The following is a 23,539-nucleotide window of genomic DNA, read 5'->3' as shown; positions in this document are numbered from 1 at the left end:
ATACAATTCTCTGGTTCAAATCTGAAACTTAAGTCTATTTTTGGATCGAAAAATAAAACCGTTTCTATAAAATCTGAGTTAAAAGGGTTTTAGACCGTAAACTCTAGTTTTTTTTGTAAGAAAATTATGGAAAATACAATTCATTGGCTCATAGGTGAAAATCAAGTCCAGTTATGGATCGAAAAATAAGGTATTTCTGTAAAATCTGAGCTAATAAGGGTTTTTGGCCGTAAACTCTAGTTTTTTATAAGAAAATTATGGAAAATACAATTTTCTGGTTCAAATAGGAAACTGAAGTCTATTTTTGGATCGAAAAATAAAACTATTTCTGTATAATCTGAGCTAATAAGGGTTTTTGACCGTAAAATCTAGTTTCTTGTATGAAAATTATGGAAAATACAATTCTCTAGTTCAAATGTGAAACTTAAGTCCAATTTTGGATACTCATAATGATGAGGACTGATGATTCTAATTCAATATTTTTTCCATAAAAACAGACTATTTTTTTTAAAACTTCGAAATTATTCAACTTTATTTATTTTTTATCTTTTTTTGTACGTATTTTAAAATGAAAAAATATGCCTACGGCTCTAACAATTGTACTCTATTATTGGTCAGAGATACGATGTGGCTTTCCCATTGGTATTCTATGATCCGGTTATTGACACTACCTAGTCTATTGCATGTATTAAATCAGTATTTTTTACGCACTGGAACGACAAACACATAAGTCATATCTTTAAAAAAAAGTGAAGATGGAGCATTTTAATAAAGTGTGTTCACATAACAAGGTTATTGTAGCATTGAATGCCGACAAGGAGAAGTATTTAAACAATGAAACAAGTACAAGTGGTAACACTATTAGAAATGTATGTATGAATTTTCATGACAGTAAGGAATTCCATTTCTTTGGAATACCAAAACAATTCAACTCTTATATTGGTGGTTATGCGAGATTGAGATCTCCAGAGATGAGTGCACTCAAAGAGAATGCCAACATAAAAATAATCGTTGATGATAGAGGACAACTCCTTGCTACTGTTGCAGGTAACACATTACCTACTGATACATCCAATGGTCAGCTTTCGGGTATTAGCATTCAACGGAAGGTCAACAAAAGAAAGGCCTACTCTTCTACTAATATCGTAAACCATATCTTGTCTACGTGCCAAAACTGTTACCTTTATAAAAATAATGTAATAATAGACAGTGAAATTGCCAGAAAAATAAAAAGGGCATTGTCAGAGAGTATCACTATGGAATATAAAGATGAATCGATGAAAAACAAAGCACCAGAAAACGTTACTGCCATTGATCAAACAGTCAATGAACCAAATAATACCAAAGACGAAAATTATATTGAGCCTGTTGATGACATACCAGTAAAAATTGTGTATGACTCAAAATGGAATAATGATTATTCTACTGATTACGAACTAAGAGAGGACAATAGCTACAATATCAACAGAGAACATGGTGAACTATTTTATGGAACAGATTCAAAATGTCCAAAGTTAATCATTGACATTAATAATGTATCATAATATATTTTTGTATTAATATTCTACATAGCATTATCTCATTAAAAATATATATTGCATTACCTTGTTATGTGTTCATTATTTTTAGAGTAAGCTAGCATATCAAGCGTTTAGAATGTCTATTAAAACATCGGAGATGTAAGAAAAGGAATTTGCGTACATCTATTGTCAGACACATGGGATAACATTGACAAAATCTAGCTATCAGAATGAATAAATTCTTTATCAACATCCGTTGTTGGATATGTTATTATGTCATTATGAAACATTTTTAAGTTAGTAGGTAAGTAAGTAATTAAGTAGGTAAGTAAGTAACAAACTCTTTCTTGAATTCACCTCATGGATAGACAATACAGAAATTTAATTCAGGAAATTATGAAAAAAAAATTGAACATAATTCTTTATTAACATTCTTTATCGATTGAAGTCGCTTCCTAGACAGTCAATACAACAATTTCACAAAATCTAAGTATCAGATTGATTAAATTCTATATCAACATCCATTTCTCGAATAAATAGGGATGAAATTGACAAAATCTAAGTGTTAGAGTGAATAAATTTTATTTATCAACATCTTTTGTCAGATACATCGAATAAAATTGACAGAATCTAAGTGTCAGAGTGAATAATTTATTTTTTAAGAAATTTATTTTTTATCAACATCTTTTATCAGTTACAACAATTATAAATAACAAAATCTAAATATCAGAGTGAATAAATGCTTTTTTCAGCATCCTTTGTTGGATATGTTGAATAAAATATGCAAAGTCGACATTGATTTATTTCATTTTTTAAGGTTAATTTCGGCGAGGGTACGTGCGCGCACGTAACCTCGCCTAAATTAACCTTAAAAAATGAAATAAAGCTATGTCGACTTTGCATATTTTATTCAACATAACCAACAAAGGATGCTGAAAAAAGCATTTATTCACTCTGATATTTTGATTTTGTTATTTATAATTGTTGTAACTGATAAAAGATGTTGATAAAAAATAAATTATTCATTCTGACACTTAGATTCTGTCAATTTTATTCGATGTATCTGAAAAAAGATGTTGATAAATAAAATTTATTCACTCTAACACTTAGATTTTGTCAATTTCATCCCCATGTATTCGAGAAATGGATGCTGATATAGAATTTAATCAATCTGATACTTAGATTTTGTGAAATTGTTGTATGGACTGTCTAGGAAGCGACTTCAATCGATAAAGAATGTTAATAAAGAATTTGTTCAATTTTTTTTCATAATTTCCTGAATTAAATTTCTGTATTGTGTATCCATGAGGTGAATTCAAGAAAGAGTTTGTTACTTACTTACCTACTTAATTACTTACTTACCTACTTAATTAAAAAATTTTCATGATGACATAATAACATATCCAACAACGGATGTTGATAAAGAATTTATTCATTCTGATAGCTAGATTTTGTCAATGTTATCCCATGTGTCTGACAATAGATGTATGCAAATTCCTTTTCTTACACCTCCGATGTTTTAATAGACATTCTAAACGCTTGATATGCTAGCTTACTCTAAAAATAATGAACACATAACAAGGTAATGCATAATATATTTTAATGAAATAAAACCAATTAGAATGTCAATACAAAAAATATATCATGATACATTATTAATGTCAATGATTAACTTTGAACATTTTGGACTTGTTCCATAAAATAATCCACCGTGTTCTCGCTTAATATTGTAGCTATTTTCTTTTCTTAGTTTCTAATCAGTAGATTAATCATTATTCCATTTATAGTCATACACATTTTTTAGTGGTGTCTCATCAACAGGCACAATATGCTTTTCGTCTTTGGTAGTATTTGGTTCATTGACTGTTTGATCAATGGCAGTAACGTTTGCTGGTTCTTTGTTTTTCATCGATTCATTTTTATATTCCATAGTGATATTTTCTGACAATGCCCTTTTTATTTTTCTGGCAATTTCATTGTCTATTATCACATTATTTTTACATAGGTAACAGTTTCGACACGTAGACAAGATATGGTTTACGATATTAGCAGAAGAGTAGGCCTTTCTTTTATTGACCTTCCGTTGAATGCTAATACCCGAAAGTCGACGATTGGATATATCAGTAGGTAATGTGTTACCTGCAACAGTAGCAAGCAGTTGTCCTCTATCATCGACGATTATTTTTATGTTGGCATTCTCTTCGAGTGGAATCATCTCTGGAGATCTCAATCTCTCATAACTACCAACATAAGAGTTGAATTTTTTCGCTATTCCAAAGAAATTGAATTCCTTACTGTTATGACAATGAATGCATACATTTCCGATAGTGCTACCACTTGTACTTGTTTCATAGTTTAAATACTTCTCCTTGTCGGCATTCAATGCTACAATAACCTTGTTATGTGAACACACTTTATTAAAATGCTCCATCTTCAATTTTTTTTAAAGATATGACTTATGTTTTTATCGTTCCACTGCGTAAAAAATACTGATTTAATACATGCAATAGACTAGGTAGTGTCAATAACAGGATCGTAGAATACCAATGGGAAAGCCATATCGTATCTCTGACCAATAATAGAGTACAATTGTTAGAGTCGTAGGCATATGTTGTCATTTTAAGATACGTACAAAAAAAAGATAAAAAATAAATAAAGTTGAATAATTTCGAAGTTTTAAAAAAAATAGTCTGTTTTTCTGGAAAAAATTTTGAATTATAATCATCAGTCCTCATCCTTATGAGTATCCAAAACTGGACTTAAGTTTCACATTTGAACTAGAGAATTGTATTTTCCATAATTTCCTTACAAGAAACTAGATTTTACGGTCAAAAACCCTTATTAGCTCAGATTTTACAGAAATAGTTTTATTTTGCGATCCAAAAATAGACTTAAGTTTCATATTTGAACCAGAGAATTGTATTTTCCATAATTTTCTTATAAAAAACTAGAGTTTACGGCCAAAAACCCTTATTAGCTCAGATTTTACAGAAATACTTTATTTTTCGATCCATAACTGGACTTGATTTTCACCTATGAGCCAATGAATTGTATTTTCCATAATTTTCTTACAAAAAAACTAGAGTTTACGGTCTAAAACTCTTTTAACTCAGATTTTATAGAAATGGTTTTATTTTTCGATCCAAAAATAAACTTAAGTTTCAGATTTGAACCAGAGAATTGTATTTTCCATAATTTTCTTACAAAAAACTAGAGTTTACGGTCAAAAACCCTTTTTAGCTCAGATTTTACGGAAATAGTTTTATTTTTCGATCCAAAAATAGACTAGAGTTTCAGATTTCAACCAGACAATTGTATTTTCCATAATTTTCTTACAAGAAACTAGAGTTTACGGTCAAAAACCCTTATTAGCTCAGGTTTTACAGAAATAGTTTATTTTTCGATCCAAAAATAGAATTAAGTTTCAGATTTAAGCCAGAGAATTGTATTTTCCATAATTTGCTCACAAAAACTAGAGTTTACGGGCAAAAACCCTTATTAGCTCAGATTTTACAGAAATATTTTATTTTTCGATCCATAACTGGACTTAATTTTCATCTATGAGCCAACGAATTGTATTTACCATAATTTTCTTACAAAAAAAACTAGAGTTTACGATCAAAAACCCCTATTAGCTCAAATTTTACAGAAATAGTTTACTTTTCGATCCAAAAATAGACTAAAGTTTCAGATTTGCACCAGAGAATTGTATTTTCCATAATTTTCGTACAAAAAACTAGAGTTTACTGCAAAAAACCCTTATTAGCTCAGATTTTATAGAGATTGTTTATTTTTCGATCAATAACTTGACTTAATTTTCACCTATGACCCAACGAATTGTATTTTCCATAATTTTCTTACAAAAGAAAAACTAGAGTTTACGGTTAAAAACCCTTTTTTAGCTTAGATTTTATAGAAATAGTTTTATTTTTCGATCCAAAAAACGACTAAAGTTTTAGATTTGAACCAGAAAATTGTATTTTCCTTAATTTTCTTACAAAAAATTAGAGTTTACGTCCAAAAACCCTTATAAGCTCAGATTTTACAGAAATAGTTTATTTTTCGATCCAAAAATAGACTTAAATTTCAGATTTGCACCAGAGAATTGTATTTTCCATAATTTTCGTTTTTACTGCAAAAAAAACAAAAACTTATTAGCTCAGATTTTCGAGTTTACTGCAAAAAAAACAAAAACTTATTAGCTCAGATTTTATAGAGAGTTTATTTTTCGATCCATAACTGGACTTAATTTTCACCTATGAGCCAACGAATTGTATTTTCCATAATTTTCTTACAAAAAAAAAAAAAAAAAAAAAAAAAAAAAAAAAAATAGATTTTACGTTTAAAAACCCTTTTTTAGCTCAGATTTTATAGAAATAGTTTTATTTTTCGATCCAAAAAACCACTAAAGTTTCAGATTTGAACCAGAAAATTGTATTTTACTTAATTTTCTTACAAACAACTAGAGTTTGCGGCCAAAAACCCTTATTAGCTCAGATTTTACAGAAATAGTTTATTTTTCGATCCAAAAATAGACTTAAATTTCAGATTTGCACCAGAGAATTGTATTTTCCATAATTTTCGTACAAAAAACTAGAGTTTACTGCAAAAAAAAAACCTTATTATCTCAGATTTTATAGAGATAGTTTATTTTTCGATCCATAACTGGACTTAATTTTCACCTATGAGCCAACGAATTGTATTTCCCAAATTTTTCTTACAAAAAAAACAAACTAGAGTTCACGGTCAAAAACCCTTTTTTAGCTCAGATTTTATAGAAATAGTTTTATTTTTCGATCCAAAAATTGACTAAAGTTTCAGATTCGAACCAGAAAATTGTATTTTCCATAATTTTCTTACAAAAACTAGAGTTTACGGCAAAAAACTCTTATTAGCTCAGATATTATAGAAATAATTTATTTTTCGATCCATAACTGGACTTAATTTTCACCTATGAGCTAAAGAATTGTATTTTCCATAATTTTCTTACAAAAAACTAGAGTTTACGGCCAAAAACCCTTATTAGCTCAGATTTTACAGAAATAGTTAATAGAATTAAGTTTCAGATTTGAACCAGAGAATTGTATTTTGCATGATTTTCTTACAAAAACTAGAGTTTACGGTCAAAACCCTTATTAGCTCAGGTTTTATAGAAATAGTTTTATTTTTCGATCCAAAAATTGACTAAAGTTTCAGATTCGAACCAGAAAATTGTATTTTCCATAATTTTCTTACAAAAACTAGAGTTTACGGCAAAAAACCCTTATTAGCTCAGATTTTATAGAAATAATTTTTTTTTCGATCCATAACTGGACTTAATTTTCACCTATGAGCTAACGAATTGTATTTTCCATAATTTTCTTACAAAAAACTAGAGTTTACGGCCAAAAACCCTTATTAGCTCAGATTTTACAGAAATAGTTAATAGAATTAAGTTTCAGATTTGAACCAGAGAATTGTATTTTCCATAAGTTTCTTACAAAAACTAGAGTTTACGGTCAAAACCCTTATTAGCTCAGGTTTTATAGAAATAGTTTTATTTTTCGATCCAAAAATAGACTAAAGTTTCAGATTTGAACCAGAGAATTGTATTTTCCATAATTTTTTTACAAAAAAAAACTAGAGTTTACGGTCAAAAACCCATATTAGGTCAGATTTTACAGAAATAGTTTATTACCTAGCTCAGAATGTAACTATGACAAGGTAAAGTACAATAAAACACAATTGAGATATTCCAACTCTTGAAATTCAACTTAAGAAATTCTAAATGAACTTCGAAAAATAAAGAAAAAGTAACTGTGACAAGGTCAAGCACAACAATTCACTACTGAAATATTCCAAGTCTTGCATTTCAACGGAAGAAATCCAAAATGAACTTTGAAAAATCATGAGAATGTAGCTGTGACAAGGTAAACCACGACAAGACACTACTGAAATATTCCAATTCTTGCACTTTGCGAAAGAAATTCAAAATGAACTATTAAAAATTAACAGAATGTAACTGTGACAAGGTAAAGCACAACAAAACACTACTGAAATATTCCAACTCTTGCACTTTACGATATAAATTCAAAATGAACTTCGAAAAATCAAGAGAATGTAACTGTGACAAGGTAAAACACAACAAGTCACTACTGAAATATTCCAACTCTTGCATTTCACGACAGAAATTCAAAATGAACTTTGAAAAATCATGAGAATGTAGCTGTGACAAGGTAAACCACGACAAGACACTACTGAAATATTCCAATTCTTGCATTTCACGAAAGAAATTCAAAATGAACTTTGAAAAATTAAGAGAATGTAACTGTGACAAGGCAAAGCACAACAAAACACTACTGAAATATTCCAACTCTTACGTTTCAATGAAAGAAATTCAAAATGAACTATGAAAATCAACAGAATGTAACTGTGACAAGGTAAAGCACAACAAAACACTACTGAAATATTCCAACTCTTGCATTTCACGACAGAAATTCAAAATGAACTTCGAAAAATCATGAGAATGTAAGTGTGACAAGGTAAACCACAACAAGTCACTACTGAAATATTCCAACTCTTGCATTTAAACGAAAGAAATTCAAAATGAACTTTGAAAAATCAAGAGAATGTCACTATGACAAGGTAAAGCACAACAAAACACTACTGAAATATTCCAATTCTTGCATTTCAATGAAGGAAATTCAAAATGAACTTTCTGAGTATTTTTGGTTTTCCCTTCCAAAATTGACCCTCCCCTGCCCTCAGAAATGGGTGAACGAAGGGCCTCTGAGCCTTCCCCGTGAGGCAGATCCCGTTTATTTTTGATTCTGAGAATTTTTGGTTTTCCCGCCAAAATTGACTCCCCCCCTCCCTTGCCCTCAGAAATGGAGGAAGGAGGGGCCTCTGAGCCTTGCCCTTGAGGCAGATCCCGTTTATTTTCGATTCTGAGTATTTTTGGTTTTCCCTCCAAAATTGACTCCCTCTCTCCCCGGCCCTCAGAAATGGAGGAAGGAGGGGCCTCTGAGCCTTGTCCTTGAGGCAGATCCCAGTTATTTTCGATTCTGAGAATTTTTGGTTTTCCCTCCGAAATTGACCCTCCCCTGCCCTCAGAAATGGGGGAACAAAGGGCCTCTGAGCCTTGCCCTTGAGGCCGATCCCTTTTATTTTCGATTCTGAGTATTTTTGGTTTTCCCTCCAAAATTGTCCCACCCCCGCCCCTGCCCTGCGATATGGGGGGAGGATGGGCCACTGTGCCGTGCCCTTGAGGTAGATCCCGTTTATTTTCGATTCTGAGCATTTTTGGTTTTCCCTCCAAAATTGACCCTCCCCCCTCCCCTGCCCTCAGAAATGGGGGAACGAAGGGCCTCTGAGCCTTGCCCTTGAGGCAGATCCCGTTTATTTTCGATTCTGAGTATTTTTGATTTTCCCTCCAAAATTGACACATCGGAGAGGTAAAGCTAGGTCAATTCACAATGTCACTCTTTCGTCGTTAGCCATTTTCATAGACTGATGTTGTTTCAAATTTATAACAAATTACCTGAGTTAACAACCCCTTCGGCGTTACCTTAACTGTTAATCAGTTTAATCCTTTTTTTTCTCCACCATCATACAATCCAATCACTAATTAGAATCATTCACACTCCTATTATTCAAAACATTAATTAATATCGTTCATAGTGTCCAATTTGCGAATTCCTTATCCCTTTTTGCAAAAATGTCAAATACTCACTCTCTTTGAAAAACTAAACCAGACTATACCCACCAAACCAGACTATACCCACCAAACCAGATTATACCCACCAAACCAGCCATGACTTTTCCTTGCGCAATTCATGTGTAATTGCATGTAAGTTTCGTGGTGCATATTGCCTCAGGTGTAAGTTTCTATGTAGGTTTCGGACTGTGCATAGTATATTCTTGTGTAATTCCCTGTGTATTTCGGACTGTGCACATACACACTACTAATATCAGGTAGAGGCGGATCTAGGGCTAAATCTCGGGAAGGGGGGAAATGTGACAAATGAGCCAATAAGCAAAACCTTGGGGGGGGGGTTAATTTGACAAGGGTGCCAATAACTGACCAAATTGAAAAAAATTATTTTAAGAAACGAGTGAAAAACAGAAAAAAAAGAAGGAACGAGGGTGCCAAAAAAATGTAGGTGGTGAGGCCCCCTGCCCTCCTCCTGGATCCGGCAGTATTAATAGCTGACCCGAATATGATTTAAAATAGTGAAATTATTCATATTGGTAACTTTATTTCAGCGATAATTTGACTGCAGAGCGATTACTTTTCAAGACAAGGAAAGCGAAAATATGACGGAAGAAACTCCAGCAAAAAGCGGCGTCTCGGACGATGATGGTGTCGACAGCTTTATATCGACAGTTGACAGTTTTGACCTCACAATAGAAGATGCCACACTTACAGATAGTGATGATGAAATGCTAAGTGTAATTGACCCAGATCATTATGCATTAAAGAGGTACCAAGAAGCATTAAAGACTCAACTTCTAGCGGATATAGATGCGTTAAAAGACAAATTAAGAGAAACGAGATTAAGGAATGAGAAGTCACTCCAATATGAGAGTGTACTGGAAAAGGAATTAAAACTAGTTGAAAATGGGATTTCCATTGAAAAATCCAATCTTAAAAAGGCAATGGAAAATATTGATTTCCTAGAAATAGCAAAGCTAGAACAACAAAAAAAGCTTCAGCATGTTCAGTCTGTGGTTAATTCTGCAGAAAATATAAATAAAAAAAGACGGGAAGATTTAAAAGTGGGGGATACCCTTCTTCAAAAGCTTAATGAGAAACTATTCCGACTTAAAATACTCTTGGAATACCATGAATCTGAAAAACAGGCACTAAAAAAACAAGTGTTGACTAATGTTAACGCTAAAGCGGGAAAAGCAAACTTAGCATTAAAACTTCTCACTAAGAAGATGGAAGAAGATATAACAAGGATAAATTTACACATTGAAGATATAGAAAATAGAACACTCGATCTTGAAAGGAAGTACAGTGACATAATAAAACGATCAAAGACCTTTAAAATGGAATTGGAAAGCACATTCATGTACAACCGTCAACTTAGAATAACTTGGAAATCCGAAATAAATAGCTTAAGGTTAAAAAAGGAAAAAATTAGTGAAGTGCAGGGACAGTTGGGAACTATAGAGAATGAATTAATGAATCAAGAAGAAAGAATTGAAAAGCTTCAAGAAGAAATAAAGTTAGTTGTAAAAGAGTCTAACAATATTTCTATTGAAACAAATATATCGGTTAAACGATGTAAGAACTTTAAAAACAATTATAGTAAAGGACAAGATAAAGTAGAAGATATAAAAATTGAATTAAAAAGAGAAATTGAAAGCCTAAATTGTTTACATGAGCAAAAAGACGTGCTAAATCAAGAGCTTAAAGGACTAAAGAAAATAATCGAAAAAGAATCCATGAAATTACTAGAAATAGAAACCTCTAAGAATAGTCTAGAATCAAAATTAATTCTAGATACAAAGTTGATAGATTATGACCAACTTAACATTAGAAATGAGAGTAAGTATCTAGAGGAGCTAAAAACAAATGGTATTTCCTATGAGCTTGAATGCTCTCGCTTGGAAAATATATATACCCGTCTGCAGCTTCAGTTTGAAACTGACACTGAAAGAAAGGAATTATTAGACAAGGATTTACTTGAAGCCGAAAACGAAGAAGAGGAAATAGCTAAACATTACGAAGACTTAAAAAAGACATATTCAATGCGTATGAAAATGCTTGAATCAAAACAAACTGAACTGGAAAGAAAACGAAGGAAATATGAGGAGCTAAAATTGAAACTAGAAGAAAAGGAAGAGGGAGATGGACCGAAAAGAGTCTTAGTTCTCGAAGAAGAGCTTGAATACGTTAGAAATGACGGCAAGAAATTACAAGAAGCGTGGCTTTCATTGCAAAATCATATAATTAAAATAGAAAGTGATAAGGAAAATATTTTAACTAAGCGATTGGATTGTGAAGAAAGAATTAGAACCCTTGATCAGAAGAGAATATTGTCCAACCGATTACTTGAAGAAAAAAGGAAGGAATGGATTGGATTATACAGAAATATAGGAGGATTGCGCGATAATTTGAAGATAATAAACAATTTACTTAGTTCAGGTGATGAAAATAAAGAACTATGCTTAGTTGCTTTTGAAAAAGAGCTGCTTGAAAAACTTGATACGCTGGAAAGAATTGTTACAAAACTACAAGATGTAATAAATCAATGTGAAGAAGAGAAGAACGAGCATAAATCTCAAATCTTTGAATCTGAAAGATTAAGAAAATTATGGTCTGTCAAACTTAAAGAAGCACTCAACTTACGTCACACATTATTTTTTGAAAAAGGTGACTGCAGTGAACTTGCAATACTAAAAGAATGCATTCATCGACTAGAACTCGAGAAAAAGAAATTAGTAAAAGCTATCGAAGAGCTAAGTAGAATCCTGGAAAAAGCTGTAAATCAACGAGCATGCCTTGTAGAAGCTTCTGACTTAAGAAAAGGTAGGCCTGATCCTTCATTACAGGCAAAAGCAAAACTGTTAACGTGTGAAGTGGAAAAGTTGCTTATTTCTATAGGAAAATCGGACAGGGAAATAGAATCACTTCAACTCAAGCACTCTGATCTCAGAATGGTGACCGAAGCAAAGAGAGAAGAATTGATGTTAAATAGTTCAAGGAAGGAAGACATAACATCATCAATAGAACAAATGACAAATATGAAAAATAAACACGTTAGGATGTTATCTGTACTACAAAGAAGACAAAAGCACCTCTCTGATGCCTTGCCCAGTAAGCTTCTTCTTCCTTTTTTGTATTTTTTAGGTTTATGAGCTAATTGGTTGGAGTAGTTGGTCAATTGGAATAAAATATTAGGGGATTAACAAAATTATTGGTATATGAAGAAAAAGGTTTTGTGTATAATTTTCTTTTGAACAATACATTCAAGTAAAAAAAATATACACCGGTAACAATTAGTGCCAGGGGGCTGAACATCCTGGGCGAAGCAAATTTTATGCATAAGAACAGTGTCCGGCGTATTCTCCACCGGTGATAATTCTATCCCATGGAAAATTCCCCACACAGGAAAATAATCCCCTCATGCCCTGACTCACACGAGAATTTTTTTTTTTTTTTGCGTAATAGCTTGCTGAGATAACAATTGACCTGTTCTATGAATCTGCAAGGATAATTTGACCTACAAGGTGACTAATTAATTAAAAAATCGCTGCAGACGATTTTGACAAGTAGGGGATCAAATGAAAAAAAAATGTAAAGAATGTGGCTTTATACCCTTAAGGTCCGAACAGCATTAATGTTGTCCCTGGTACTGGCACACGGCAGGCTTCTATATCAGAGACAGCGCTATAGCCTTGCCTATAGTAAAGGCCATACGGCTCCAAAGTTTTATTATTATGATTTTTTCCCCCAGAGGCACTTCATATGGAAGGAGTCGTCGTATAAACTTCAAAGAGGGCTCATTCAATTGGAAATTGAGAGTTCTAGTGGCCTTTTTAAGGGTCCAAAGGGATTGGAAGGAAACTAAAACCCCTTCCACGCCCACCATTTCCCCAAACACATCCAATAAAAAATTTTAGATAGCCATTTTGTTCTACATAGTTGATTTCCAGATAGAAATTATGTTTTTGAGAAGGACACTTCCCCCACAACCCTCAGGGCAAGGGTTGTAAGTTATGCCCTGGGGGTATGTAAGGTTTTTATAGAAAGCTTTGTCGTAGATACTTCAAAAAAGGGTCATTCGATTGGAAATTCGAAGGACTAGTGCCCTTTTTAATAGTCGAAAGTGATTGGAGGGCAACTAACCCCCCTCTCATGCCCACTTTTTGCCCAAACACATCCAATCAAAATTTTGAGATTGCCATTTGTTCAACGTAGTTGAAAGTTCTGAAAATAAGGTCTTTGAGGATGACCCCCCCCCCTCCACAGCCCTCAGTTCAAGGGTTGTAAATTATGCCCTGGGGGGCATATAAATTTTTTATAGGAAGCATTATCGTAGAAGCTCATTCGATTGGAAATTTAAATGGCTAGTCCCCTTTTTAACAGTCAAAAGTGATTGGAAGGCGACTAACACCCATCCACGGCCATTATTTCCCCAACTGTATGCAATCAAAATTTTGAGATAGCAATTTTGTTCAACGTAGTTGAAAATTCTGTAAATTATGTCTTTGAGCAGGACACTCCCCTCACAGTATTCAGAGCAAGGGTTATAAGTTATGCCTTGGGGGCATATATGGTTCTTAGTTCACTTTTTAAGCGTTAAAAGATATCAGAGGGTAACCAGCCCACCACCACGCACTTTTTTCCCAAATGCAGGCGATAAAAATTTTGAGATAGCTATTTTGTTAAAAATAGTTCCAAGATCATATAACAAAAACTCCGGTATCGACACAGCCCCCCGGCCCGGGGGAAGGTGTTGTAAGTTATGCCCTGGGGTCATATATGGTTCTTATGGAAGGGATGCTTGCATAAACTTCAAAGAGGACTTTTTAAGAGTCAAAAGAGATTGGAGGGCACCTAGCCCCCCCTCCTCTCTACACCCTTTTTTCTTCAAACCCATCCGATAGGAACTTTGAGATAGCCATTTTTTTAAATTGTTCAAAGACCATATAACACAAACTCCGGGGTCGACACAGTCTTCCAGGACCCGAGGGCAGGCGTTGTAAGTTATGCCCTGGGGGAATATGTGGTTCTTATGGAAGGGATGCTCGTAAGAACTTCAGAGAGGGCTCATTTGATTGGAAATTGAAATTTCTAGTTTAGTTTTCGAGAGTCAAAAGAGATTGGAGGGCAACTAGCCCCCCCCCACCCCACGCCCCTTTTTACCCAAATACATTCGATTAAAATTTGAGATAGCCGTTAAGTTAAAAATTGTTCAAAAGTCAGATAACAAAAACTCAGGTGTCAACACAACCCCCCAGGGCCCGGGGGCAGGCGTTGTAAGTTATGCCCTGGGAGACATATGGTTCTTATGAAAGTGATGCTCGTATAAACTGCAGAGATGGCTCATTTGTTTGGAAATTGAAAGTTTGAGTTCAGTTTTTAATAGTCAAAAGAAATCCGAGGGGAATTAGCCCCAACGCCTTCTTTTTCCAAACCCATCTGATGAAGATTTTGAGACATACATTTTGTTAAAAATAGTTCAAAGGTCGGATAAGAATAACTCTGGTGTCAGTACAACCCTCCAGGTCCCGGCGGAAGGCATTCTAAGTTATGCCCTAAAGGCATGTAAGGTTCTTATGGAAGAGATTCTCGTATAAACTTCATAGAGGGCTCATTTGATTCGAAATTGAAAGTTCTAGTTCATTTTTTAAGAGTCAAGAGATTTAAGGGCAACTAGCCCCCCCCCCCATGCTCTTTTTTCCCAAACCCATCCGCTGAAAATTTTGAGATAACCAGTTTTTTAAAACTTGTTCAAAAATTAGATAAAAAAAAACTCCGGTGTCACACAACCCCCAGGGCTCAGGGGGGTTAGTTGTTTGTCCTGGGGGCGTATATGGTTCTTATGAAAGGGATTCTCGTATAATCTTCAGAGAGGGTTCATTTGATTAGAAATTCAAAGTTCTAGTTCACCTGTTAAGAGTCAAAAGATATCCGAGGGTAACTACCCCCCCCCCCCCACACACCCTTTTTTCCTCAAGCCTATCTGTTAATTTTTTTTCAAATAGCCCATTTATTAAAAACAGTTCAAAGGTCAGATAAGAAAAAAACTCATGTGTCAACGCAACCCCCTATGGCCCATAAGCAGGCGTTGTAAGTAATGCTCTGGGGACATAAATAGTTTTTATGGAAGAGATGCTCGTATAAACTTTGGAGAGGGCTCATTTGATTGGAAATTCAAAGTTCTTGTTCAATTTTTAAGAGCCAAAAGAGATCGGAGGGTAACCAGCCCCCTCCCTCCACACCTTGAATGCATCAGATAAAAATTTGGTGATAGAATAGGCTCATTTGATTGGAAATTCAAAGTTCTTGTTCACTTTTTAAGAGCCAAAAGAGATCGGAGGGTAACTAGCCCCCCTCCCCTCCACACCTTAAATGCATCAGATAAAAATTTGGTGATAGACATTTTGTTAGAGATAGTTCAAAGTTCAGATTACAAAAACTCCGGTGGCGACACAAACCCCCAGGGCGCGGGGGTAGGCATTGTAAGTTATGCCCTGGGCACATATATGGTTGTTATGGAAGGGATGCTCGTATAAACTTCGGAGAGGGCTCATTTGATTGGAAATTCCAAGTTCTTGTTCACTTTCTAAGAGCCAAAAGAGATCGGTGGTAACTAGCCCCCCTCCCCTCCACACCTTAAATGCATCAGATAAAAATTTGGTGATAGACATTTTGTTAAAAATAGTTCAAAGTTCAGATTACAAAAACTCCGGTGGCGACACAAACCCCCAGGGCCCGGGGGTAGGCGTTATAAGTTATGCCCTGGGCTCATATATGGTTGTTATCGAAGGGATGCTCGTATAAACTTCATAGAGGCCTCATTTGATTGGAAATTGAACTTTGAACTTTGACTTTATTGAATATAAACACACAAATAAAACACAACTCCAGGGACTGGTTAATGATCCCTCAGGCCTAAGTGTAGCCCCTGGAGAACTCGAATATTCATATAAATATTATCACTTATTATTAACAAAACAACAAAGTGTTAAACTTTGAAAAAAAAAACTGAAAAAAGGCACTGCGCACTACATAAAAAACGAGAGAATCCTCCTAAACATTATTAATTTGTACTAATCGAAAGAAGATGTTTCTTATAATTGTATCGAAATGACGGGACTGAAACAGAATCTTTTATTTCCAGCGGAATACTGTTCCGTAATTCCACTCCAATGTATTGGGCACAATAGGCTGGTCTTTGTGAGTGACAAAAGCCCGAGATGAGAGAAAAATGTGTAGATAATGACTTTGGATAAGCATGATAATGTGACGATAAATGAAAAAGGACAAGTAGTGTTGGTCCTGGAGGTGCTAGACTGTTCAAGTATTTTTTTTAATCCCACCTCCTCTCCTCTCGATGACATAATAATTTTTTCACATAATTTCAAAACTTTAATGTCACCTACACTAATTTAAAAACGACATTTATTTTTAAAATTTTTATCCAAACAATATTGATGAAAACAAACTCTGCTACTATAAATATTTTAAAAGTTTTAAAAAAGGATTAATAGCCTTCATTATCCTTTTCTGTATTTTTATCTTATATTTTCTTTTTTCCCCTTCCATTTTTCCCCTTTTTCCCTTTTATCCCTCAACTTCATTTTACACTATTAAAAAATAAATTCAACAAAATTACAAACTACAACCAAACTACAACCACCAAAAAACTTCTCTTCCTCTATTTTCTCCTCCTTTATATCTCTGAAATTAAAAAAAAAACTAAATTAATCCAATATAACATTTTCATCATCCTAACTATAGACTCCCTTTTTCAAAACAGAAAAAAAAATAATAATAATAATAATTTCCCATATATACCAACTAAAAATGAATTAAGAAAATCAAATACAACAGGTTACTCTCCAGGGTATACTACAACACAAATAAAAACAGAACAAAATACAACGCACGTCCCGCTTGTAGGATCCTCCCCCTCCTCAGGAGAATCCTTTGGCGGTGGCTTCAACAAAATTCCAAATTTTACATTACCCCTTCAAGCTGCCATCAAAAAAAAATTAAAATAAAATAAAACAATTTGAACCATTCTTCCCTTACAAAAACCTAAACAAACAGTAAAACATACTTAAACACCACAATACTTATTTAGAAAGAAGGGTTCAAAAATTCTAACTAATTACCCATAAACTTTAAATTTCCAAATAAAATTCATACTTTATTTGATTGCCTTAAAAAAAGATCAGCTATTTACCAAACTCTCTATCCACTCCTCATCAATTCTTTCTTTCCATATTCTATTCTTTCTCAAAAGCTCTACTTTCCCCCTAACTACTCCTTTCAATCTTTCCAACTCAATTCTCTTTTTCTTTTTCCTCAATTTCCAAATATGGGTACATGCCCATATCACAATTAATAAAATTCCTTTCTGTCTCTATTCATCGCCCATTATTTCAAAGTATGACTTCAAAATTTTTTTTTAATACTTAAACTCGCCACCTCTATATTCCCACCCCTAAACACATCAAAATAAAAATAAAAAATTCTTCGTTAAAAATACATTCTATTAATTCATGCTGTAACCTATCAACCGCCATTTCATGGCGCAGATTGCACTACTTTATTTCGCCCTTCTTGAAACGGCTTATTCTATCCCGGTAAGGTAATATGGGGTGTATCAGCATAAACATCACCTCTCTTTCTCTAGTGTCACACTGAAATCCATTTAGATTTTTGAAAGCCGCATCAAAATTCATGGTATGAAAAATCGTCCTCTCGGGTCCATATGTAATCATCTATGACCTTTTTTCTTTGTATCCGTCCCAATCCGTCTCAATCCGTCCTGAAACACTCCTTTTGATCTCAATTTTCTTAAAGTTTCCGCTGTTTCCTTTAACTGATTTGGGACCTCTTCCACTAGCGTCAAAACTTGTTTCTCAACTACTTCGTTCAAGACGAAGTAGTTGAGTCCCACCTCCATGGGACTCAAATTTGCCAGCTGCTTATCCAGAGAATTTGCAATTTTTTGTGGGCCTGTAAACCAGACATTAGAATTTCTACCGTTTTCGGCAGACTGATCTGCGATTACTACGCTTGGATTTTTACTTCGTCTATTGGGTTTTTTTCTTGGGAATAATAGAGCTTCATGACCCTCCTGATGACAAATGCAACACATTTTAGACTGACCATCGTAGAAAACCTGCATCTTATCCTCTGTTAGAATTTTTACGGACGGTGGGATCGCTACTTCCAAATATATCAGGGCTGTTCCCTTCCCGTTAAAAACAGGTATAGAACCATCCCCTTGAAAAGTTTTCCCTCTAACATTCACCACAAGCCTATAGCCTTACAGTGCTGTTGTTATATCATGGTTGGTTTCTTCTCCCGGAATTCATTTGAGATGGATTACGTGCGGGCGTTTTACATTTTTATCTACGAAAACTGGATACCTTTCATTTTGGAAAATAATTTTAAACTCCAATGCCTTTAGTCTTTGAACACATTCTTCTGCCAGTACAGGGCTTTGCATAGTTACTCGCACTACACCAAGCCTATTTGCATCATCTCCGTCAATCGCGTGTACGTTTTGAGCATTCAGGCCAATCGACATCAGGAATCGGTAGATATTCGAATGCGGCAGTTCTTTCAATACATTCTCTGGCATTGCACTAAAATCGAATTTAATCGTTTTCCTTGCCATTTCCTTTCCCCCCCCCTTTTCCCTTATTTTTAATAAACTAAACCTCAACAAAAATTTAATAAAAACGACTATAATATAAACTTTAAAAGATTTAAGCATCCTAGATGAAAGTGTGAGCAAAATGAATGAAGTTTTAGAGGTTTTGCGAGTTCAGGGTGCTAGTATTGGTTTGAAAATTAATGTTAGGAAGACTAAATCACTAAGGCTAGGAATAAGTGAAGATGAAAAGGTGACGTTGGGTAATGAAAAGATTGATCAGGTGGGCAGCTTCACTTACCTTGGTAGTATTATTAGTAAAGATGGTGGGAGCAGTGAAGATGTTCAAAATAGAATAGCCAAGGCTCAGGGTGTTTTTTCACAGTTAAAAAAAGTCTGGAAGAATAGGAAGATAAGTCTGCAAACCGAAATTAGAATATTAGAAGCCATAGTAATGATAGTGGTCGATTAGGACTCTGAAGCATGGGCGCTTATAAAAGCAGATGAAAATTTGCTAGATGTTTTCCAGAAAAATCGCTTAAGAATTGCTATGGATACTCGACTGACTGAACGTATTTGAAACAATAGACAGTACGCAAAATGTGGTTCAAGACCACTCTCTAGGTCTATAATAAAAGGAAGGTTGAGGTGGTTAGGGCACGTTGTGCGGATGAAGGATGGCATATTGCCTAAGATTTGTTTTTTTCGACCAACCGTCTATGGCTAAACGGAAAGCAGGTTATCCCCGTTTGTGGTGGGAGGACGTCATAAGGAAAGATTTAAAGGAAATGGGAACTTCGTGGGCGAGTCTAAAAAGGGAGGCTTTGAATAGATTGGGGTGGAGGAGGAGCGTGCGTAGCTGTGTTGGCCTCAGGCGGCTTGGTGCTGTGATGAGTTGTTAGTAGTTTAGTAGTAGTATAATAGAAACTAAACCACAACCGTCTAACCTATAAAATAACCCTCAACAATTTTTTTTTTTTTTTTTTTTTTATAAACTAAACCTCAACAAAATTTTATTAAAACCCTCGTAAATAAAATTTACGAGAATCCTCGTAAAAATTATTCATTTGTACTAGTAGAAAGAAGATGTTTCTTATAATTGTATCGAAATGACGGGACTGAAACAGAATCTTTTATTTCCAGCGGAATACTGTTCCGTAATTCCACTCCAATGTATTTGATAGAAAAAGCTGCTCTTTGCGTGTGACAAATATCCGAGATAAGAGAAAAATGTATAGATGACGACGTTGGATAAGCATGATAATATGTCGATGCATGAAAAAGGACAAGTTCTGTTAGTCCGGGAGGGATAGACCATTCAAGTATTTATGCTTGAAAACAGCAGTCTGGAGCTGACAAATCTGTCTTACTGTTAGTAGCTGAGATTTCAGGAAAAACTTCTTTAGTGTTGAGTCTAATCAATTAAATTGACTTTACAGCTCTATTTTGTAAAATTTGGATTCTCTTTAAATTCTGACAAAAAGAATTAGCCCACTAGTAACAACTATATTGAATATAAGGATAAACAAGAGTAAAAAAGGGTTCGCAAAACTTTTTGCGGAAGGAAATTTTAAATCTATACAAAATCCCAGCTCCTCTTGTAATATTTATAGATGTTGAATTTACATGTTTTTTCCATGACAATAATTCATCAATGATTACACCTAAATATTTCAGTTTTGAAACCCTATATATTAAATATCCATCGGCTGTAGAAAAAATCTACAGCCGATTTTAATAGTAGAAAAAATCATGTAATTTTTTTTTAATATTAGTCAATAAACGGTTACTCCTCGTATAATTTATTAGATCATTCAACGCGCTCTCCATGGTCTTAAAAAGGGTTTCAACACTTACAGCTCATAATAATAAAACTGTATCATCTGTTATCAAAACTGTAACAATCTTTCATCAAATTTCCTGTATCCGCGGTATAAAAGAGGTAAAGGAGTGGTCCTAAAATCGACCGCTGTGGAATTCCGCAAGTTATTAGGTGCTCTCGCGATCTTTTTTGTTTTATATATTTTGGTTTTGTTTTTTTATAATTCACTTTTTAAGAGTCAAGAGTGATCGGAGGGCAGCTAGCCTCCCACCACACTCCATTTATTTTTTGCCAGAGGCACTTCATATAAAAGGGGTCGTCGTATAAACTTCAAAGGGGGTTCATTCGATTGGAAAGTCAAGAGTTTTTGAGAGTCAAAAGTGATCGGAGGTCAACTACCCCCCCCCCTGAAGCCATTTTTCCTCAAATACATATGATAAAAATTTGAGGTAGCCATTTTGTTAAAAATAGTTCAAAGATCATATAACAAAAACTCCTTTACATATGGCCATTTCGTTAAAAATAGTTCAAAGGTCAGATAAATAAAACTCCTATGTCGACGCAAACCCCCAGGGCCCGGGGCAGGCGTTGTGAGGATTGCTCTCGGGGCATATATGGTTCTTATGGAAGGTATGCTCGTGTAAACTTCGGAGAGGGCTCATTTGATTGGAAATTGAAAGTTCTAGTTCACTTTTAAAGAGTCAAAAGATATCGGAGGGCAACTAGCCCCCCCTCGCTACACCCTAAATCCATCAGATAAAAATTTTGTGATAGACATTTTGTTAAAAATAGTTTAAAGTTCAGATTACAAAAACTCCGGTGGCGACACAAACCCCCAGGGCCCGGGGGTAGGCGTTGTAATTAGTGCTATGGGGGCATATATAGTTCTTGTGGAAGGGATGCTCGTATAGACTTCGGAGAGGGCTCATATGATTAGAAATTGAAAGTTCTCATTCACTTTTTAAGAGTCAAAAGAGATTGGAGGGCAACTAGCCCGCCCGCTCTCCACGTCCTATTTTTCTCAAACCCATCTGCCAAGAACTTTGAGAGAGTGATTTTTTCAAAATTGTTCAAAGATCATAAAACAAAACTCCGGGGTCGACACAATCCTTCAGGGCCCGGGGTAGGCGTTGTAAGTTATGCCTGGGGGGCATATGCACCGGTTGTGAAAGGGATGCTCGCATAAACTTCAGAGAGGGCTCATATGATTGTAAATTAAAATTCTAGTTCAGTTTTTAAGAGTCAAAAGAGATCAGAGGGCAACTATCCCCCCTCCCACGCCCCTTTTCCCCCAAATATTTCCAATAAAAATTTTGAGATAGTCAGTTTGTTAAAAATAGTTTAAAGATCAGATAAAATTCCGGTGGTGACACAGCCACCCAGAGCCCGAGGGCAGGCGTTGCATGTTATGCCCTGGGGGCCTATATGGCTCTTATAGAAGGGATGCTCGTATAAACTTCAGAGAGGGCTGATTTGAATGGGAATTGAAAGTTCTAGCTCAATTTTTAAGAGTCAAAAGAGATCGGAGGGCCCTTAGCCCCCCCCCCACGTTCCCTTTCCCCCAAACCCATCAGATACAAATTTGTGAAAGCCATTTTTTTTAAAAAGTTCAAATGTCAGATAACAAAAACTCCGGTGTCGACACAACCCCTCAGGTCCCGGGGGCAAGCATCGTAAGCTATTTCCTGGGGCCGTATATGGTTCTTATGAAAGGGATGCTCGTATAAACTTCATAGAGGGCTCATTTCAATGGAAATTAAAAGTTCTAGTTCATTTTCTCAGAGTAAAAAAAAGATCGACGGGCAACTAGCCCCACCCGCCCGCCACGCCTTTGGGTTTATCGGATGGATAAACCAAGGCCGTATCCGGGGGGGGGTTACCCGGTTTGAACCCCCCCTCCCCCGAAATTTTTGACCGACTCGAAAATAAGTCGAAAATTAGTAAAACCTAGGTAAAAATCAGTAAAATTAGTTGAAAACTGAGTAAAAAATTAGTAACCCCCCCCCAAAAAAAAGTCAAAAATTAGAAAAACCCCCCCTGAACAAAAATCCTGGATACGGCCCTGGGATAAACCCATCCAATAAAAATTTGAGGTTACCATTTTGTTAAAAAGTAGTTCAAACATCAGATATTAAAACTCCGGGGTCGACACAACCCCCCTGGGCCCAGGGATAGGCGTTGTAAGTTATACTCTAGGGGTATTTATGGTTCTTATGGAAGGGATGCTCGTATAAACTTCTTTGAGGACTCATTTGATTGAATACAGAAAGTTCTAGCTCACTCCTAAAGAGTCTAACGAGATCGAATGGCAATTAGCCCTCCCCACCACGCCCTTTTTTCCCAAAACACATTCTATAAAAAAATTGATATAGTCAGTATGATAAAAATAGCTCAAACATCAGATAATAAATACTCCGAGGTTCACACAAGCCAATTTTTGCTATTTGATATTGTTACTTTGATACCAGTTTGGATACTTTGATGAACATTTGATTTTTTTTTTAAGTTTGATCTTGAAATAAGGAATGTTTAAAGACTTAAAACTTTTTGCATTCAAAAACGAACAAAAATTAATTTAAAAAAAAACTTTCCGAAAAATAAGCTTTTCAAAGAAGAGCAAAGGCCATTTTAAACTTATGCTTAGCAGATAAAAATAACTGTTAAAATTCAAATTCAAAAGGACCAAAAATTACTATTAAAGAATAAATGAAACCCAGAATGAACAGAAATTAAATAAACAATCATAGCAAAAGCATACAACAAGTAATAATATAAATGAATAAATTGATCTTAAAGCAAGTAATGCTTAAATTGAATATGAAAATCAAGATTAAAACGAAAAAAACACATTTTGCAATTGAAGTATA

At 34.7% G+C, this 23,539-nt stretch overlaps 1 protein-coding gene across 1 annotated transcript; it reads left to right on the top strand.

The window, feature by feature from the left end:
* Nucleotides 1-9,815: 9,815 nt before the first annotated feature.
* l(2)41Ab (lethal (2) 41Ab) lies at nt 9,816-12,368 on the top strand. The gene has a single exon (XM_089090442.1). It carries the CDS (start codon nt 9,816-9,818, stop codon nt 12,366-12,368), a length of 2,553 nt encoding a protein of 850 aa, XP_088946568.1.
* The last annotated feature ends 11,171 nt before the right edge of the window (nt 12,369-23,539 follow it).

This window comes from Artemia sp. Qi Xiang Cuo, chromosome 1 (assembly GCF_049724085.1).
Source record: "Artemia sp. Qi Xiang Cuo chromosome 1, ASM4972408v1, whole genome shotgun sequence".
NCBI lineage: Eukaryota > Metazoa > Arthropoda > Branchiopoda > Anostraca > Artemiidae > Artemia > Artemia sp. Qi Xiang Cuo.
This window is presented reverse-complemented; position numbering and strand designations above follow the sequence as displayed.